The 16,033-nt window shown below is 45.0% G+C and overlaps 1 protein-coding gene across 4 annotated transcripts in view; it reads left to right on the top strand.

The window, feature by feature from the left end:
* The window catches only part of TBCD (tubulin folding cofactor D), a 123,478-nt gene that overhangs the window by 105,006 nt on the left and 2,439 nt on the right, over positions 1-16,033 (top strand). For 3 of the 4 annotated variants that reach the window (XM_061376970.1, XM_061376969.1, XM_061376972.1), the window contains 6 exons: positions 3,611-3,732; positions 4,912-4,989; positions 9,921-10,010; positions 10,571-10,658; positions 12,562-12,671; positions 15,898-15,982. In XM_061376970.1, coding sequence (XP_061232954.1) covers positions 3,611-3,732; positions 4,912-4,989; positions 9,921-10,010; positions 10,571-10,658; positions 12,562-12,671; positions 15,898-15,982 — 573 coding nt within the window. Of the gene's footprint in view, positions 1-3,610; positions 3,733-4,911; positions 4,990-9,920; positions 10,011-10,570; positions 10,659-12,561; positions 12,676-15,897; positions 15,983-16,033 lie in introns of those variants that run through there. The other variant, XM_061376971.1, reaches the window with a different exon arrangement.

The following is a 16,033-nucleotide window of genomic DNA, read 5'->3' as shown; positions in this document are numbered from 1 at the left end:
CATAAAACCCCCTCTCACTATATGGAGATCAGAACAAGACAATGGGGTTCTTTCTCCAGTTCTCAAACCCTGGAGTTTCAGGGTCAGGATATAATTTTGATATAATTTCATTATTGTTGAACATCACATTACATTTGGAACTTTGTTCAAGCACAGAATGTCCTGTGTCACAGAGAGTGAAAATTACATTTTAAAATGTTACAGAAATTTTAAGTAAATCCTTTTTTTGTTTCTTTCTTTCTTGTAAAAAAAGCAGCAACCGGTGTTGAAAATTGGAGGTTTTCTCCCAGGCCAGTACCGGGGTTCCAAGATGAGACTATGATATTCCTTCTTCTCGTAAAATATCACTGACTGGAGCCTTAGGGTTACTGGGCTCCAAAGATCTGATTTATTAAAAGGAACGTTGCAAGGACAACAATGGAGACATGGTTTCACTTGTGCTAAAACTCCAGCACTATGCAGTTGTTTCTGAAGTGACTGGGAAAACAGGCTACTGCCACTGCAGGGCTGTAAATTTGTCAGGATTAGAAATGATCCAAACCCAGTGCTATTTATTGAGCGTAACATGGTTTCATCTGCACGTGTTACAGGAATGTTCTGATGCTGTTGGTGGGTCTTGCTCTGCTGAAATGCTTTTATGAAAACTGGAGCCTTTAGCAATGAGCTGCACATCTGATTTTGAGCAGGCTTTCCCAGCAGTTACTCACTTGACTTCCATTTGGGGTGCATTACGTGCAGCAGACTGAATTTTGTTGTGATACCTGGGCTCCGAGGAGACTGGCCTGATGGGAGGTGGAGAACCACTGGGGTTGTGTCCTTAGGACTTTATCATCAGATGAATGGTCCCTTTGAACACTGTTTGCCTTATCGTGTGTTCCCTGTCACTGAAGTATCTACTATTAGCTTGAGTGATGAGAGAGTCAGGCCTTGGCAAACCCTGCTTTTACTGTGTTTAATAAGAACAAGGTCATTCTCAGGCCTCCTCTTAAATTCTTACCCAGAGTTGTCCCAGTTCCAACCCATTAACCTCCTAATTTCCTTTCCCAGTCCTTGTGGAACCCCAGGGAAAGGTAAATGTCACACATTTGATGTAGTGTGAATTCTGTGTTCTGCATAGATGAGGAAGAAGTTTGGAAATGCTCTTCTCTGCAAAGACTCCTGAGCAGTTAAGGGTATAGCTCAGATAATTGTCCTCAGGTTATCTGGGAAATGAAGTGTTCTCCTGAGGAGGACATGCGGGTTTAACCTGTTCATCTCATGGCATCTTGTTGTATTGGAATTACCTCCAGTAAAGTTCATATGGTCTATGCTGACGATTTGGAAAACATTCCATGTTTCAGTCTCTGAAGCAGTTGTGTGATGGTTTATCCACACCTTTCAGTTTAATTACTTCCTAATGAAGAAATGCGGTCTTCATCATACAGTTTTTCTTACTCCCTCTTGGTTTAGCCCAGCATTGGAGCCTCCTATGTGCAGTTATGCTTGCCCTTTCCTTTCGTGCCCATCCTTGTCTTTTCAGTCATTGGAATCTGCAGGAAAAGCATCGAGTAATTAAGCTGTTTTCAGAAAATGGTGTGAGATCCGTAGGGAAGTTTGAAAGACAAACAGGAGAGAAGAATACCCGGTTAACCTTGTTCTTCCTGAGACTTGGCTTGGATGTAACCTTACTTCTGCTTATGGTTGCTCTCTGCTAGTGTGAGGCAGTGGTCTGGAACGCACAGACTGTTTTAGAGGGCAGTGTACAGCAATTAATCAGGTTTCAGATTTTCAGGAAATCTTTCTTTCTTACCATTGTATTTCCTGTGAAGACCTTTCAGTGTGGAGGGGCCAGTTTATACTCAGCGTACAGGGAACGTACCAGCGTTAGTTTTGGCATATGGCAGAACCTCACTCAGTTTAACTCAGTACTTCAGGTTAGCACAGCTGGCTTCTGCAAATGTTTTAAAGACTTTTTTACTGAGATTTGGCTGCTGTTTTGCAATGCAGAATAACTGAATCATTCCTTTACATTGCTTTACCTCTTTAAAGAAGTATTCCTGCTTCGGCATTGCCCAGGATGTGTCAGTGTAGAACAGGCTGTTAAAACCACGGACTCTGCTGGGTTGTATACAAGCAGGGTGAAACTTTTGGAAACTCCTTCAGAGCTTTGATTCAGGGCTAAAACGTTTCTTGCTCTGTTGTGCTGATGCACCCAGAACTGTTACTGATACAAAAGTGAGGTAAAATGGTTAAATAGAGGTTGTTCTCTCTTGTTTTCATGCAGACAGACACTTGTTACACTGCTCATACCAATCTAACATTGTTTTTCTTGATAAGTCAGTCTTCTGAGGGAGCTGATTGCACTTTTGAATGAGCTATCAAAATGCTACGTATGAGCTTCAGAAAGACGATCTCCACTGACGGAGCAGGCTTGCTTACTGCTTACAGCCCCCTCTTGACTCAACAGAGAATGGTTTAGCACTTGGGACCAAAACTGAAAGAAGTCTGTGCTTCGAAACTGCTCTGCCCCACCTGCCCTTCCCACACCCCCTTCATGTAAGCCAGTTTCTTACGGGAAAGGCTTGACCAAGCTGCAGGAGGATGGACAATCCTTCACATCAGAGTCGAGAAGATGCAGCAATCTGATGATGTTTATCCTTGATACAGCGTTTTCCTTTGAGGGGTAGTTCTTGTAACAAAAAAACACACAAATTCTTATTCTCATCCTCAAGGGAAGTCAACTAATATTTTAAAAGATGAGCCTGGAAACTGAAATTCCACCTCTCCCAGAAATGGCAAACCTTAGCATTAGTAGTGATGACAAGTAGTCCTTGTCCTGCAGCTCAAGGGTGTACTGTAAGCCTCTTGAGCCATGGATCCTGCTTGGTAGGTGGGTCCCACTGGAAAGGGGGGTCCCGTGGAGGTCCCGCACTGCAGCTCTGGGAGTGGGGAGGCCACTGGCTGGTGCCTGTGGGGCCTGGTTCCTTCAGGGCTGGGCTCATTGCTGCAGGGAGGTGCTGAACCAAGGCTGGACCCTGCCATGTTTGCAGGGTGGTGTTTCCCAGAGGGATGCTTCCAGCTGAGCCTTGGGCACAGGCATTAAAAGCCCCTCCATCTTTCTTGAAGCAGCTGATGAACATTACAAAGTTAAACCAAGAGGCATTACTTCTGAGTTGGTTTTCATTTCTAACCTGAGTAGTGGTTGGTGTGGCCTGTACCAAGTGCCCAAGAGCTTGTCTGCAGTGTTCAGTTGTTTAATAAATATTACCTCTTGAACTCCTTGTGTACTCTCTCCCAGCCATAACAATATTAGTGTTTGAAGTAAAGCAGGATAATCACAGCGGTCTGGGGATGTTTTACTTTGAGAGAAAGAAAATAACAAACCTTTAATGTGGTCTCTTTTCCTACAATGGCAAAACGTAAAAAAGGAAGGAAAACCCTTCCTTGAGAAGGGATTAATGAAAGTGAAATAGCCACATTCCTGTCAGATATTGTTATTGAGTTTAATGTACTTGGCTGCTGTTGAAAGTGTGTGTTCCAGCAGGTCTACACCTCCGGTAGTGAGGGACATGCATAATTGTACAGTGGGGTTTGTTCCCTGTACCTGCCTCTGAGGTTCCTTCTCTTGCAGCTCAGGTACTCTGCCCAGAGCCTTTTTGACTACATGAAGAAAATCCAGAATGATTCCAGCGCTTTGGAGAGTTTTTGTGCAACGCTGCTCAAGGTCTTTGAGGACAACCTGCGGAACGACCGGTAACGGTTTCCTTGTGCTCTTCATTCCTAACAGCAGGACAGTTTGAAATCAGATGTGTGGCATGTCTTTTACTAGGCCTAGATGAAGCATGCCCGAGCCTTGTTAAATGTGCTTTACTCCATCAGTTTGGTACAGTGGTGCCTCTGGTAAGACCTGTAGCAAAGGAGTGGTGTAGATGTTTTGCATTTACTATCACATTATCATGCATAATGTGATAAACACCAGGTTTTATTGGGGTTATATATTGCTGTACCCTTTTCAGTGTCATCCAGTCTGCATTTCCTTTAGGTAGAGTTTTTTCACAAATACTTGAAGGAAGTATTCTTGTAAAGATTTTTCTTTAAAGGTGACTTATTCAGCAGAATGAGATTAATTTCTCTAAACCTCACTTATCCAATATAGGACAAGGGGTAACAGGTTAAAACTTGAACAGGAGAAGTTTAGATTGGATATAAGGAGGAAGTTCTTTCCTGTTAGGGTGGTGAGGCACTGGAATGGGTTGCCCACGGAGGTTGTGAATGCTCCATCCCTGGCAGTGCTCAAGGCCAGGTTGGACGAAGCCTTGGGTGAGATGGTTTAGTGTGAGGTGTCCCTGCCCATGGCAGGGGGGTTGGAACTTGATGATCTTAAGGTCCTTTCCAACCCTAACTATTCTATGATTCTATGATTCTAATATGTGCAAAACAAAAAATCTTCCCTACTGTGAAAAAAACCCACGATTATTAACAGGATTTTCAGATCTGTTCTGTTTCTTTTCTCATTTGTTGAAACAGAAAACACGACCAGGGTTAATGCAGCTGACACACTGTGTGTTGGTTCACTTGGTAATTGCCTGCTGTAACTGCTGGTAGGCTTTGTGCAACATGTTGTTTATATCCTAGAAAATAAATCACTGTTTTCTACTCCCATGAATTGTGTTTTCAGGACCCTGCAAGTTCAAACCAGGCGTGTTGTAAATCAGGTGTTTTCCTTCTGGCTCTAACAGAAGGTCCCCTTCTCAGCCAAGGAGGATGGTTTAGCCAACACACAACTCCCCGAGCAACCCTCCCCTGTCTAAATTAGGGTTCTAATTTAAATATGTGTAGGTAGATAGGAAGTTTCTTTGCTTCTCATTAAAACACTGTGTATATGTATGCCAGGAAGTGTATTTACATTGTGAAATGATCTTCTTTCATCAGGGTGTCTGTACCTCTCCTGACAATGCTGGACCAGATGTTGGCAAACGGCTGTTTTGACAACTTTACCATGCAAGAGAAGTAAGTTGCTGGAAGTCTTTTCTGTTTATTTTCCACCATGCAACAGGCCTCTTAAATCTGACAGTGCTGCTGAACTGCTCTAGATGGGGGTCCATGGGACTCCAGGGATGAGTGTACGTGGCTCTGGTGATTTAAGTTTTTGCAGCTGTTTCAGAGGAGAATGGTTTTAATCCCAGTAATGTTAAGATATATTCCACAGACCCTGCCAGGCAGCATTGGGGCACATGCAGTGGTGTTTGCAGAACTGCACAGTGTAAATCCTACAAGCACCTGTACTGGTTTTGGAGTCTGTTGACTCAAGAATTGCAGGCAGTAAATAGATCTGAAAAGCCTTATGAATCTAAAGGTTTTAATCGAGTCTGCTCCTGTTTTGAAGTGTCTGTTTAGATAATCTCTTTTAATTGAGTGAGAGTTTAAGATCACTCAGATACTCACAGATAGAATGAACAGTGCTTGTTCAGTTTGGTGATCCTAGCGGTGATCTGGGACTTCCACACAGGCTCCAGCCTCTCTCCTGAGGGGAGAACAATAGATTATGGGTGGAAATCCCAGGAAGAGTCTGTCTCCTGCATCATGGGGCACTGCGCAGAGAGCGTGTGGTAGCATCAGTGTGTTTGCTGTGCCAGTGAGGCTCAGACTCAGTCCTGTGGTGCCATTGTAAAGCTTTATGGAAAAGGCCTGAAATAAAACCTAGGGGGAGAAGAGGGGGATAAGATTTTGAAGGTGATCCAAGCGTATTTCTGATGAAAAGGCACCTGCTGCTCTATAATGTGTGCCGTACAGTTAAACAGAAATAAGAGGGATGAGGTGTTTTTAAAAGCAGTCTTACTGCTAGTGAGCAGCTTTCCTGTTGCTTCTATTCTGCTGTAAACTTGTCACATAGCAAATGAAAAGCCTTTTGGAGAACCTGGGAATGAAAGATTGGCATTCCTTGAGGTGTTTGTTTCCATTTCATTGCCTTCCCTCAGTTTTTACTACAGTGGCCTGAGTGGAGTTTCAGCAAAGGGTAGTGTGAAGTATCCTGGATCTTACTTCCTAATAAAACATTAGCAGTCCAGAGCAGGTAATATCCTACACTGCTTAATATAAGCAGGATTGGAGCAACCTGGTCCAGTGGAAGGTGTCCCTGCTCATTGTAGGGGTTGGAACTAGAAGAGCTTTAAAGGTCCCATCCACCTCAAACCATTCTGTGGTTCTGTGACTAACAGCTTTTGGCTGGATTAGTTTGACACTCGTGCAGAGCTCGCTGCTCCAGTTAAAGCAGATTGCCACTTGGTGTCACTCCTGCCCTGCAGAGATGTGACCTGCGGGGCGTTTTCCTGCCTCTTCCACCTCCCAGCTCCTCTAGTTCAGAATATGCAGTCTGACATCCCTGGCATGGCTCTGTAGGTGGATTTCAGCGCTGGTGGAGGGCTGGTGTCTTGTGATCTTAGTGCAGGAGGGCGAGTGAACCCCTGGGTGTTTCTCCTCAGTTGTCATACATTGAGTGACCCTGCTTAGATTGATGTGTGGTGCGTGGGTCACTTCTCTGCCAGGGTTCCGCTGAACCTGCCAGCGGGGAAGTGAAGTGCAGGGTAAATACCTGCCCTGTGGGGTTTGAAATGAATCAGCTTCAGTATCACTGGGGCAATCACAGGTCTCAGAAGCAGCTTCTCTTTGTTGTGCTTGGCTTAGTTTGAGTCTGCAGTATGGAAAGCTAAGCTCTTCCTGCCATTTTTAAGGCTGTTACTTCCTGTTCATCTTAAGTTGGCTTAAACCTGTGTGTCCAGCATGGGAGTCTCCCCCTCCTGTGAATTGGCAGGAATGGTTTGTATTGCTACGTGATGAATGGCATTAGGGAACTGTTCCAGGTTAAAAATACCCTGTAAAACCCAGCTTGAGGTCGTTCCTCGATCTGTTCTGCTCACAAACTGTGCCAGAATAAGGTGGGAAGCAGTGGGAGGGAAGGGAGGGAAACCATTTCTCTTGGCAGCAGGGCAGGTGTCCACTGGCACAAAGCGGCTGTGAAACTGCAGCATCATTCACCTCCTGCTTCTTTCCTGCCCCGTGTGCCCTCCTGCCCAAACAGGGCCATAAAGTTCAGCTGAAACGGAATTTCTTCTCCATGGTGCCATGACCCAAACCCTCCCCATTTCACCTCAAGGTACCTGGTGAATGTTCAGAGCTGTTTTCATACTTATGTAGGGAGGTGAATTGATCAGAGAACGGAAGCCACCTGCAAACGTGGCACTGGGGGATTGTTTTCTGGTTACAGCTCCTGTGGCTGCAGGGAGATTGGTAGGTCCTGAGGAACTACAGTAAGATTAGTGTACCACAGAGCACCAGGGGAACAGAATAGCCTGTGAATGGCAGTTCAGGATTAATGCTTTCTGGAGTAATAAGTAAAAGCACTGAGTCTGATTCTTCTGTGTATGTATGACACATCCGTGCATTGTGTATGTATCACATTTTTCTGGTGTTTCAGGATGGTCTGTGTCCCACTGAGCTCTGACTGAAGATTTCTATGTACTGCTGTGCATTATGCATTGCGTGTGTTCCCTGTGAGGGTGCTGAGGCGCTGGCACAGGGTGCCCAGAGAAGCTGTGGCTGCCCCATCCCTGGCAGTGTTCAAGGCCAGGTTGGACACAGGGGCTTGGAGCAAGCTGCTCCAGTGGAAGGGGTCCCTGCCCATGGGAACTGGATGAGCTTTAAGGTCCCTTCAGCCCAAACCATTATGGGATTCTGTGATTTCTCTCTTTACTGAACATGACTTCCTCAGAGCAGTTCTGCTGCTCTTACGTTAGGCACCCAACAGCAGAGTCTGGCAGAGGCTGTTTGGTTTCCCGGCCACCCCAGGCAGCGTGAACCAAGCGGCTGAAGCTCCGCTCACCTTCAGAAGGAAAAAGCCCTCCCCTTGCTGCAGCCCTGCATGTGCCCAGTTCACATCATGTGAAGGCTTTAGGCTGATCCCTTCTCCCCAGATGCCGACTGTTCCTGCTGGCGCTGTGCCCACACAGGAGAAGGAATTTTCTCAATTTCCTTTCAAGAGGCCAAGCTGTTTGAGTCATCTGAGATCACACACAGGTTAGGTTTAGTTATTGCAAATGTGAAATTGGCAAATGACAGAAGCGCATCTGTTTTAAGCACGAAGTGCTGCACATGAGGTTACGTGTATTAAATTTATTCCAGATGCTTTTGCTGAAATTGGTCTCTTTGTTGCTGCACTTCCCAGCAATATCCCTGTTGTTCAACCAGGTTAAATCTCACCTCATTCACTGCATTGCTGTTGTTCTGTGCTGAAAGCCAGGCATGTGCTGCAGGTATTGAATTAGTTGTCCATACAATGTCTCTGTGTAACCGGGGGTGGGAAGAGGAGAAGTTTCATCAAGGTTAAGAGAACGCATTCAGTCTCTTGGTATGAGGTGAGCAGGTCCCTGGTGCACGCAGGCAAACCGAGGTGTGGGCACACACACACAGGCTCATTCATGCAGGTGTCTGTCATCCTCATCACACGGCTCCCCTGTGCATGCGTCCCGTGCTTGTCACGCTCCATAGAACGTGGAAGCAGGGCTGACAGGACCATGGGCAGTGCATGGTGAGGAACCTGCTCTTCCAGCATCTGATAGAGGTGTTTTAAATCAGCCTCCACAGAGGGTTTGGTCTTGGAGGCCACTCTTGGCTCTGATCATTTCTTACAAAGCCCCAGTATCAACACTGAAGCCTTGGTAATTTAATCTGCTTTTTCAGTGGGGTTTCTGGACAATATTTATGGCTGTAGACAGCGTTCTTTAGCTTAGTGGGTCCATGCTTTGTTGCTCAGGGGGGTTTTAACCAAGTCAATCTTTGCCAGTATTTTGCTCTTTGTTTCAAGTAATTAAAAAGCAGCAGCTCTTGTTAGGGAAGCTGTATGTCAAAGGTGCATTAAGGTCACAAAACACCTTGTCATTCCTATAAACAGATTATTTTAAACGGTCCTTTTTTCCAGCACATCATGCTGCACACCTCTCTGGAGTAGTTCTCCTCCACAGCTTTGAATCACAGTAGCAGCAAATGGATGTTACTATTTGTGCTTTCTGCTTTCCATGCACAATACAGAGAGGTTTCCAAGTTAATCATGCTGCTAGACAAATAGGAAATAGTTTCTTTTGCATCTACGGCACTTCAGCTTTGAGTGTAGCAAGTAAAAGATTAAACCATTTGAACTGAAATGAAAGCAATATTCCCTCCTTACGTCTCTTTAATAGCTCCTTGGAATCTCCTGACAATGCTTGTGTTTGTACGGGGGGCTGGGAAAAAGCTGTGGGAATCACCTTTCCCAGGCGGTGTGGAAAGAGGAAAGAATTTGCTTAACATATTTAAAGCTGGCTTTGTGGCTCGGATACGTACCGGGGGTGCAAGCCCTGTGTTTAATTGCGTTGTCTGGCATCACCGAAGGCATTCGGGCTGTGAAATGGTTGAGTGTTTAAGGACAGCACTTGTAGGTGAAGTCTGGTGGAAGCCCTTAGGGAACGACCCGCGCACCACAGTGACACACAGACTAAATAACCTCTATTTGGCTATGTCTTGTAAGTCCTGACGTGGCATTCCTGATCCTACCACGCTCTGTTGCAAACACAAGCCATGGCTAGACAGGTATCCTGGATCTGCTGGGTCGGTTTGGGTAAATGGAGTTCAGTCCTCAGCATGCAGGTTGTAGCAATGGAAATAGGGCAATAATTAATGCTAATCCCTTCCCTGTTAAAACCCAGAAACACCCAGTGAGGTGGTAGCCAGACTTGCCTGTGGCTCTACCAAAGGCCAGCCTGATACTGTGCTGTTGTGGAGGAAGCACTCCCTGCTCTGCACAGTCTTTCCTCACCTTTGAATGTTAATTTGGCACCTTTACAGTCATTAAATGTGTTTGAAATCCTACTGGAACTGATTGTTCATCTCTTCTTCTTTCCCATTTTCAGCCATCCCTTTCCAGTGAAGTTATTTACCCTTTGTAAAGAAGAAATCAAGAGATCCAAAGACATCCGGAAGCTTCGCTCTAGCATTGGAGTGTGAGTTGATGAACTAAAGTAATCTTTGCTTTGCTTGTATGAAGTGAATTTGAATTACCAAATAGAAGAGCTGGGTCTATTTCATGTGAAATGTAATTGAAAAAAGCCCACAAATACACATAATAGAAGGTTGTGAGAGCTTCCTGTACTTGTTTAACTGGGGTTAAACACATGTAGCTCCAGGGTAAAAGCCCTCAGTCCAGGTAGCAGAGGAGGCAGCACCAGGGTTCACTGGGAGACTTCTCCACTGGCAAAGCCTGCCCTGTGCTTCGGTGTTGACGTGATGCTGGTTCACATGCGGGTCCCAGCGTGCCCTCAGTGCTGCCCATCTGCAGTCAAACCATGTTTGCACTTGGCACAGCGAGCAGCACCTCAGGAGCCCTCTGGGAGCTCAGCACAGGTACCTCAGTGTTTGCTTTCCCACAGCACTTGGAACCAAGATTTCCTGGGCACTGCAGAGCATCCCCTCCCTTTTCTCAGATACACCTCTTCCTTCTCACCTGCAAAATGCCCTTCTGCAGGTCCAGCTCAAGCTCTGTTTTCTTCCTTGTGTTTTCTAGGTTTTGTGGCCTCATTCAGTTTCAAGGAGACATGAGAGAGAAAGTTTTCTTTCAGTTGTTTCTCCTCCTTTGCCATCCATTTCCTGTAGTAAGTACTGAAGACATTGCATGTTGGCAACTGTATTGTTTAAAATACTTCACACGTAAAAAATAATCTGCATTAAAGCAGCATTCTTTGTAATGAGTATCAGTGTATAAAATAGGTTTTATTTCTCAAGGCTCTGCTATCTGCAGTGCTGCCACCTGAAACAGTCTGCTGGCTACTTGCAGCATACCTCGCTGCTCCATACATTCTGCTTTTCCACCTCTGTGGAAAGTAGGAAGTAATTTAGGTGCCCAAGTCATTTGTTTCTTCTGCTCAGCACCCAGCACAGTGAAGACCTGTTCTCCATTTAGAGCTTGAGGGTTCCAATCAGACACATCCCTGTTAGCTTTGTGGTATTTCTGATAGTTCTGGTTCAAGAAAAACGTATTTATTTGTTGTGGTTGTCAGGTGTGACGAGGGCTTGTGCAATGCAGGCAGGTTTATCAGGGGTTTACCTTTCCATGTAACTAACTGCAACAGGGCACAAAAATCAGTTCTTAGTTCCAAGTATGTATAAGAGAAGATCATCTGGGGGATAATAATATCTCAGCTGATTGATTAATACTTTTGTTGCCTTAGCAAAGGTTGTGGGGTTTGGGGTGGTTTTCACCATATAAAACCCAGGAGCCCTGACTTGCAGCTGCTGTGATGCCAAACACATCCAACAGCTCCATCTGGCCCTGGTGTTCTGTGCGAGGTTTCACCTGGGGATGTCGATGGATGTTCCTGTGAGTAGGTAGGACTTGCACCTCTGATGTTATGGGCAGCCCTGGAGCTGCATCCACAGCCAAGCGCTGTAGAAGAAACAAAGCCATGGGCAATGGCAACCCGTGAGGTCCTGAAGTGGTTGGAGACCAGCCTGAAGAGCCTGGTGTCTGGCCAACGCAACCCAACACTGTTTATTCTAACCCTGATTACTTTTGCCAGTTACTTTTTAAGGTTAAAATCAGGTGGTGCTCAGCAAAGGCTGGGACTGCAGATTTTTACTGCAGCTGTTCCCATGTTGTGTGTACTGGCTACAGAAGCATCCTTTGCAGGAAGGGTGCAATGTAAGAACTGAACAGAGAACAGTTCCATTTCATGTTCCACTGGTGTTTTATATCATAATATGTTTTGCTTTTACAGATGGGTCAGTTTAATTGGACTCTGCTACTCCAGAAATAAGCATGGAGTTACTAAACCTCATTTTTTTGCCTTCCTTTGCTTAGCATCAGACTTTCCTGGAAAAAACCAACAGAATTAGGTTTTGCTGCACTTTTGCTGTCTTCCATTAGGAATCCTGCCAGACACTGCACTTCAGAACCAGCCCAGCTGCAGTGTTCACCACTTCCAGAACCCACAGTGTAAAATGTTCAGGTCAACTCATCATCCATCTCCCAGCAGGTTTTTAGAGTTCTGCTGACTCTTACAGTCTCGATGCTGTGAAGTCTGTTTTGTGAGGCTGCAGCAGCCCAAGTGAGAGCCAGACTTTGCCTCAAGCAAAGAAATGGTCCAGTTCCTAGAATGAGTTTAAAACTCATCTGGTCCACCCCCCCTGCAATGAGCAGGGACCCCTTCAACAAGCTCAGGTTGCTAAGAGCCCTATCCAGTCTGGCTTCCAGGGACGGGTCAGTCTCCAAATATTTGGATTCATTCCCTGTGAGGGACAGAGCTGTAACCTTAATCCGAAACACTGGAAAAGGGGAGTGAAAATGCACTGTTTAGTAGCATGAATTTCCTGGAGGTGCAAAAGCAAACTCCCTGGATCCATGTCAGAGGCAAGAATGGACAGACTAGTTCTGAGTGTGACCAAGTGCTCACCATGAACTGCTGTCCCTGTGATGAGGAGCCAGTCCTCTGGTGCCACTGGGCTCTGCCACATGTGGCTGTGCAGCCTTCAATGACCTTCCTCTGCCTCTTCCCATAGATACGGAAAACAACAGCCAGTCAAGTGTATGAGATGCTGATAACCTACAGCGATGTGCTGGATCCTGCCATCCTGGATTCGGTTCTGACCATACTCAGCGATACCAACTGGTAAGTGCACTTGTTGCCAGACAGTGGTAAGAACTGATAATTTTTGTACTAAGAAGTTAAAAAAAAGTTGGATGCCTTTGAAACCTGAAAGAAATGATACCTGCTTTTAAGCTGTTTATTGCTTTTAGGCCAAAAAAGACATGGCTGAAAAGGATTCTTCTAAAGAACTATCTGGTACCATTGTGTATGTGTATGCGCATATATATATATAATATATATATGTGTGTGTTTTACATATATACGTATACACACACCACATACTGTTGTGGCATGTGTAAATTCACTACTAGATAAAGTAAAAGACCCATATTTTTTAACAACATAAAAAGGGAGGAAATCCTGGAAGTTCTCCATGAAGCAGAGACCGGGCTGTGCACACAGTCAAACATAACAGTTTCTTGGCATGATGAGCACTGGCAGGATCTGGGGAAAGGAAGGATCTCTGCAAGCTGCAGAACAACAGAATTAGCAGAACAGCTCAAATCTCCCATGAAATGTCATTACTCAAAACACTACAACGCTGTATTCAAGCAAATACTTTGAATTGGAACAGTTTAGTTGTTTCCCAAGCATAAGATGGCATGAATTATACAACCACTTCTGTAGAGCATAATTCACTCATTTACCTCCTTTTACCTTCCTCCAAGGGCAGGGGAGCAGGGCCCCTTCTTCCCAAGTAGGATTCACCAAAGCTTAAATCAGTTCATTAGTTTTGCTGCCATGTTAAATATGTTTCCTTGTTCCAGATGACACTCCTGGATCATGGGTGCAGTGGCCCAACACCCTGCCTCAAGCAGTAGTCAGTACATGAGAATGGACAGATATTAAAAAAAATACATTATTTATTTGGTTATTACATTAAATGGGGTTTTGTCTTCATTGACACTGCATGGAACTAAAATAAACCAAGACATGCTCAGAGAACAAAGCTACCTCAGGGTTGTGGGTGGCATTTTTCAGACCTATGCTTACATCATTTATATTTATTTACTGTCTAGTTTATTTCTGTGTTTGAGCTCAAGGAACTTCGTATTTGGGAAACGAAAACAAAGTTTGTCATTGTAAGGGATGGCTGCTGCTCTCTTTTCCTGAATTTTTCAGGACAAAACTCAGTAACGGTCTCAGGTTTGAAGAACTGGTTATTAACAGTTCTGCCTGCTGTTAAAATGCCTGTTGTGTAACTACACATTGGTGCTTAGTATCATGGTTAGTGTGATGCAGTGCTCCCTGCTCCCTGAAGAACAGGCTTGCTCAGAATCATAGAATAGTTTGGGTTGGAAAGGACCTTAAGGTCATCCAGTTCCAACCCCCCTGCCATGGGCAGGGACACCTCAGACTAAACCATTTCACCCAAGGCTCTGTCCAACCTGGCCTTGAACACTGCCAGGGATGGAGCATTTACAACCTCCCCGGGCAACCCATTCCAGTGCCTCACCACCCTCACAGTAAAGAACTTCTTCCCTATATCCAGCCTGAACTTCCCCTTTCAGTTTGAACCTATTACCCCTTGTCCTATCACTACAGTCCCTAATGAAGAGTCCCTCCCCAGCATCCATATAGGCCCCCTTTAGATACTGGAAGGCTGCTCTGTGGTTTCCACGCAGCCTTCTCTTCTCCAGGCTGAACAGCCCCAACTTTCTCAGCCTATCTTCATACAGGAGGTGCTCCAGCCTCTGATCATCCTCGTGGCCTCCTCTGGACTTGTTCCAACAGTTCCATGTCCTTTTTATGTTGAGGACACCAGAACTGCACACAATGCTCCAAGTGAGGTCTCATGAGAGCAGAATAAAGGGGCAGGATCACCTCCTTTGACCTGCTGGTCACGCTCTTTTTGATGCAGCCCAGGATACAGTTGGTTTCTGGGCTGTGAGCACACACTGAAGCCAGCTCCTGTTCATTTTCTCATTGACCAGCACCTCCAAGTCCTTCTCCCCAGGAAGTTACATAAAGAATTTGTTCACAGAAACAACTGAGGAGGAGCAGATTCCTGCTGTCGGGTGCTCACACTACCGCAGTTAGACATGGTACACTTACAGCCAACCAGCTCCAGAAGCACCAGTGGTGGGACAGCTCTAATGGGTTAGTACAAGAAAGCAAAATACTTCCTAAAAACCAGTTCAGCAACACAATCAGTCTGTTTTCCCCTTGTCACTTCCAGGGTGTGATGGAGCTGCCTGGTCTGTGCTTAGTTCAGGCATGGCTCTAAGCTCCCCAGTGCAGTACGTCCACTGCACCAAGATTAAGGATGAACAAGCTCGTTCACTTCAAACTTAATTGTTTTATCTCACAGATTTAACTGTTTACAAAGGAGACATTTGAAGCCTTTGCTGAGTGTCAGAGAGGGCTGCTTGTTACTCTCTCAGTATGAGAACAACCAGTAACTTCTGAACTGCAATAAGCATTAACAGCAGGAAGCCAAATGAGAATTAATGTTTGGAGAAGACTAATTACTGGCTGCAGAGATTTGTTCCTTGTTGGAACAACAGGGTTTGTCAAACAGTTGTAGAATACAGAGTTTAAACTGATAACTCTGTAAATAAGAAGTTTGTTCAGCTACAGAAAGGGTTCCAGTATTAAATATGACAAGTTGTCCAAAGTTATTTCTAACTTGCCCTTTCAGCTTGTTCTGTGTAGTTTTGGGCTCTGTTTATGTGCTAAGAGTTAAATTCTTAGTCCTTCATTTACAGTTGTTACTTAAGAAAACCAAAACAAATCTACTGAAATGGTGAGTAATGGGAGCAGTCTCACAGCATTCCAGAGTGGTAGATTTTTACAGCATGGAAAAGAATGTTGTCTGCATGGATTTTTGGCATTTGGGAGCTTTTTGTAACTGACAGTTCTTGAGGAAATGATCTCATGGACATGATGCTATTGCAGAAACCTTTATGAGACAAAGTCAAGGTCTGGATTTTGCAGGAAAACATCAAATGTTCTCCAGATCCAGTGACATTTATCCTAATTCTTGATGTGAAGTCTTGTTAAACAAAACGGAGCTGTGACTTAGAGAATAAATGATTGAACTTTTAGTCAAAAGGGGTGTATGAATAAATGTTAGATTTTGGACTACCGAAATAAAAAAGAATAGTCTTGGACATTTCACCATTAACTGGTTACCTGTGGAAGACTGCTATGAGGTCTCCACTGCACGCACAGTACAGTGAGGGTACGGATGCAGCCAGCGGCCAGGTTTTATGTATCAATAACTGGACAATGCTTCCTCACACAGGGAGGCTGAACTGCCCATCGTAAGAGAGAAGCGCAACTGCCTCTGTGATCTCATGAACGTGCCCAAACCACAGCTGGTGTCCAAGGTAAGAAAAAGCAACAGGCTCCAGAGGGGGTTCAGAGAAACAGTGATGATC

Source organism: Neopsephotus bourkii, unplaced genomic scaffold (genome assembly GCF_033783945.1).
Source record: "Neopsephotus bourkii isolate Nb327-2 ecotype Australia unplaced genomic scaffold, CSIRO-AGI_Nbou_v1 NB_1749, whole genome shotgun sequence".
NCBI lineage: Eukaryota > Metazoa > Chordata > Aves > Psittaciformes > Psittacidae > Neopsephotus > Neopsephotus bourkii.
This window is presented reverse-complemented; position numbering and strand designations above follow the sequence as displayed.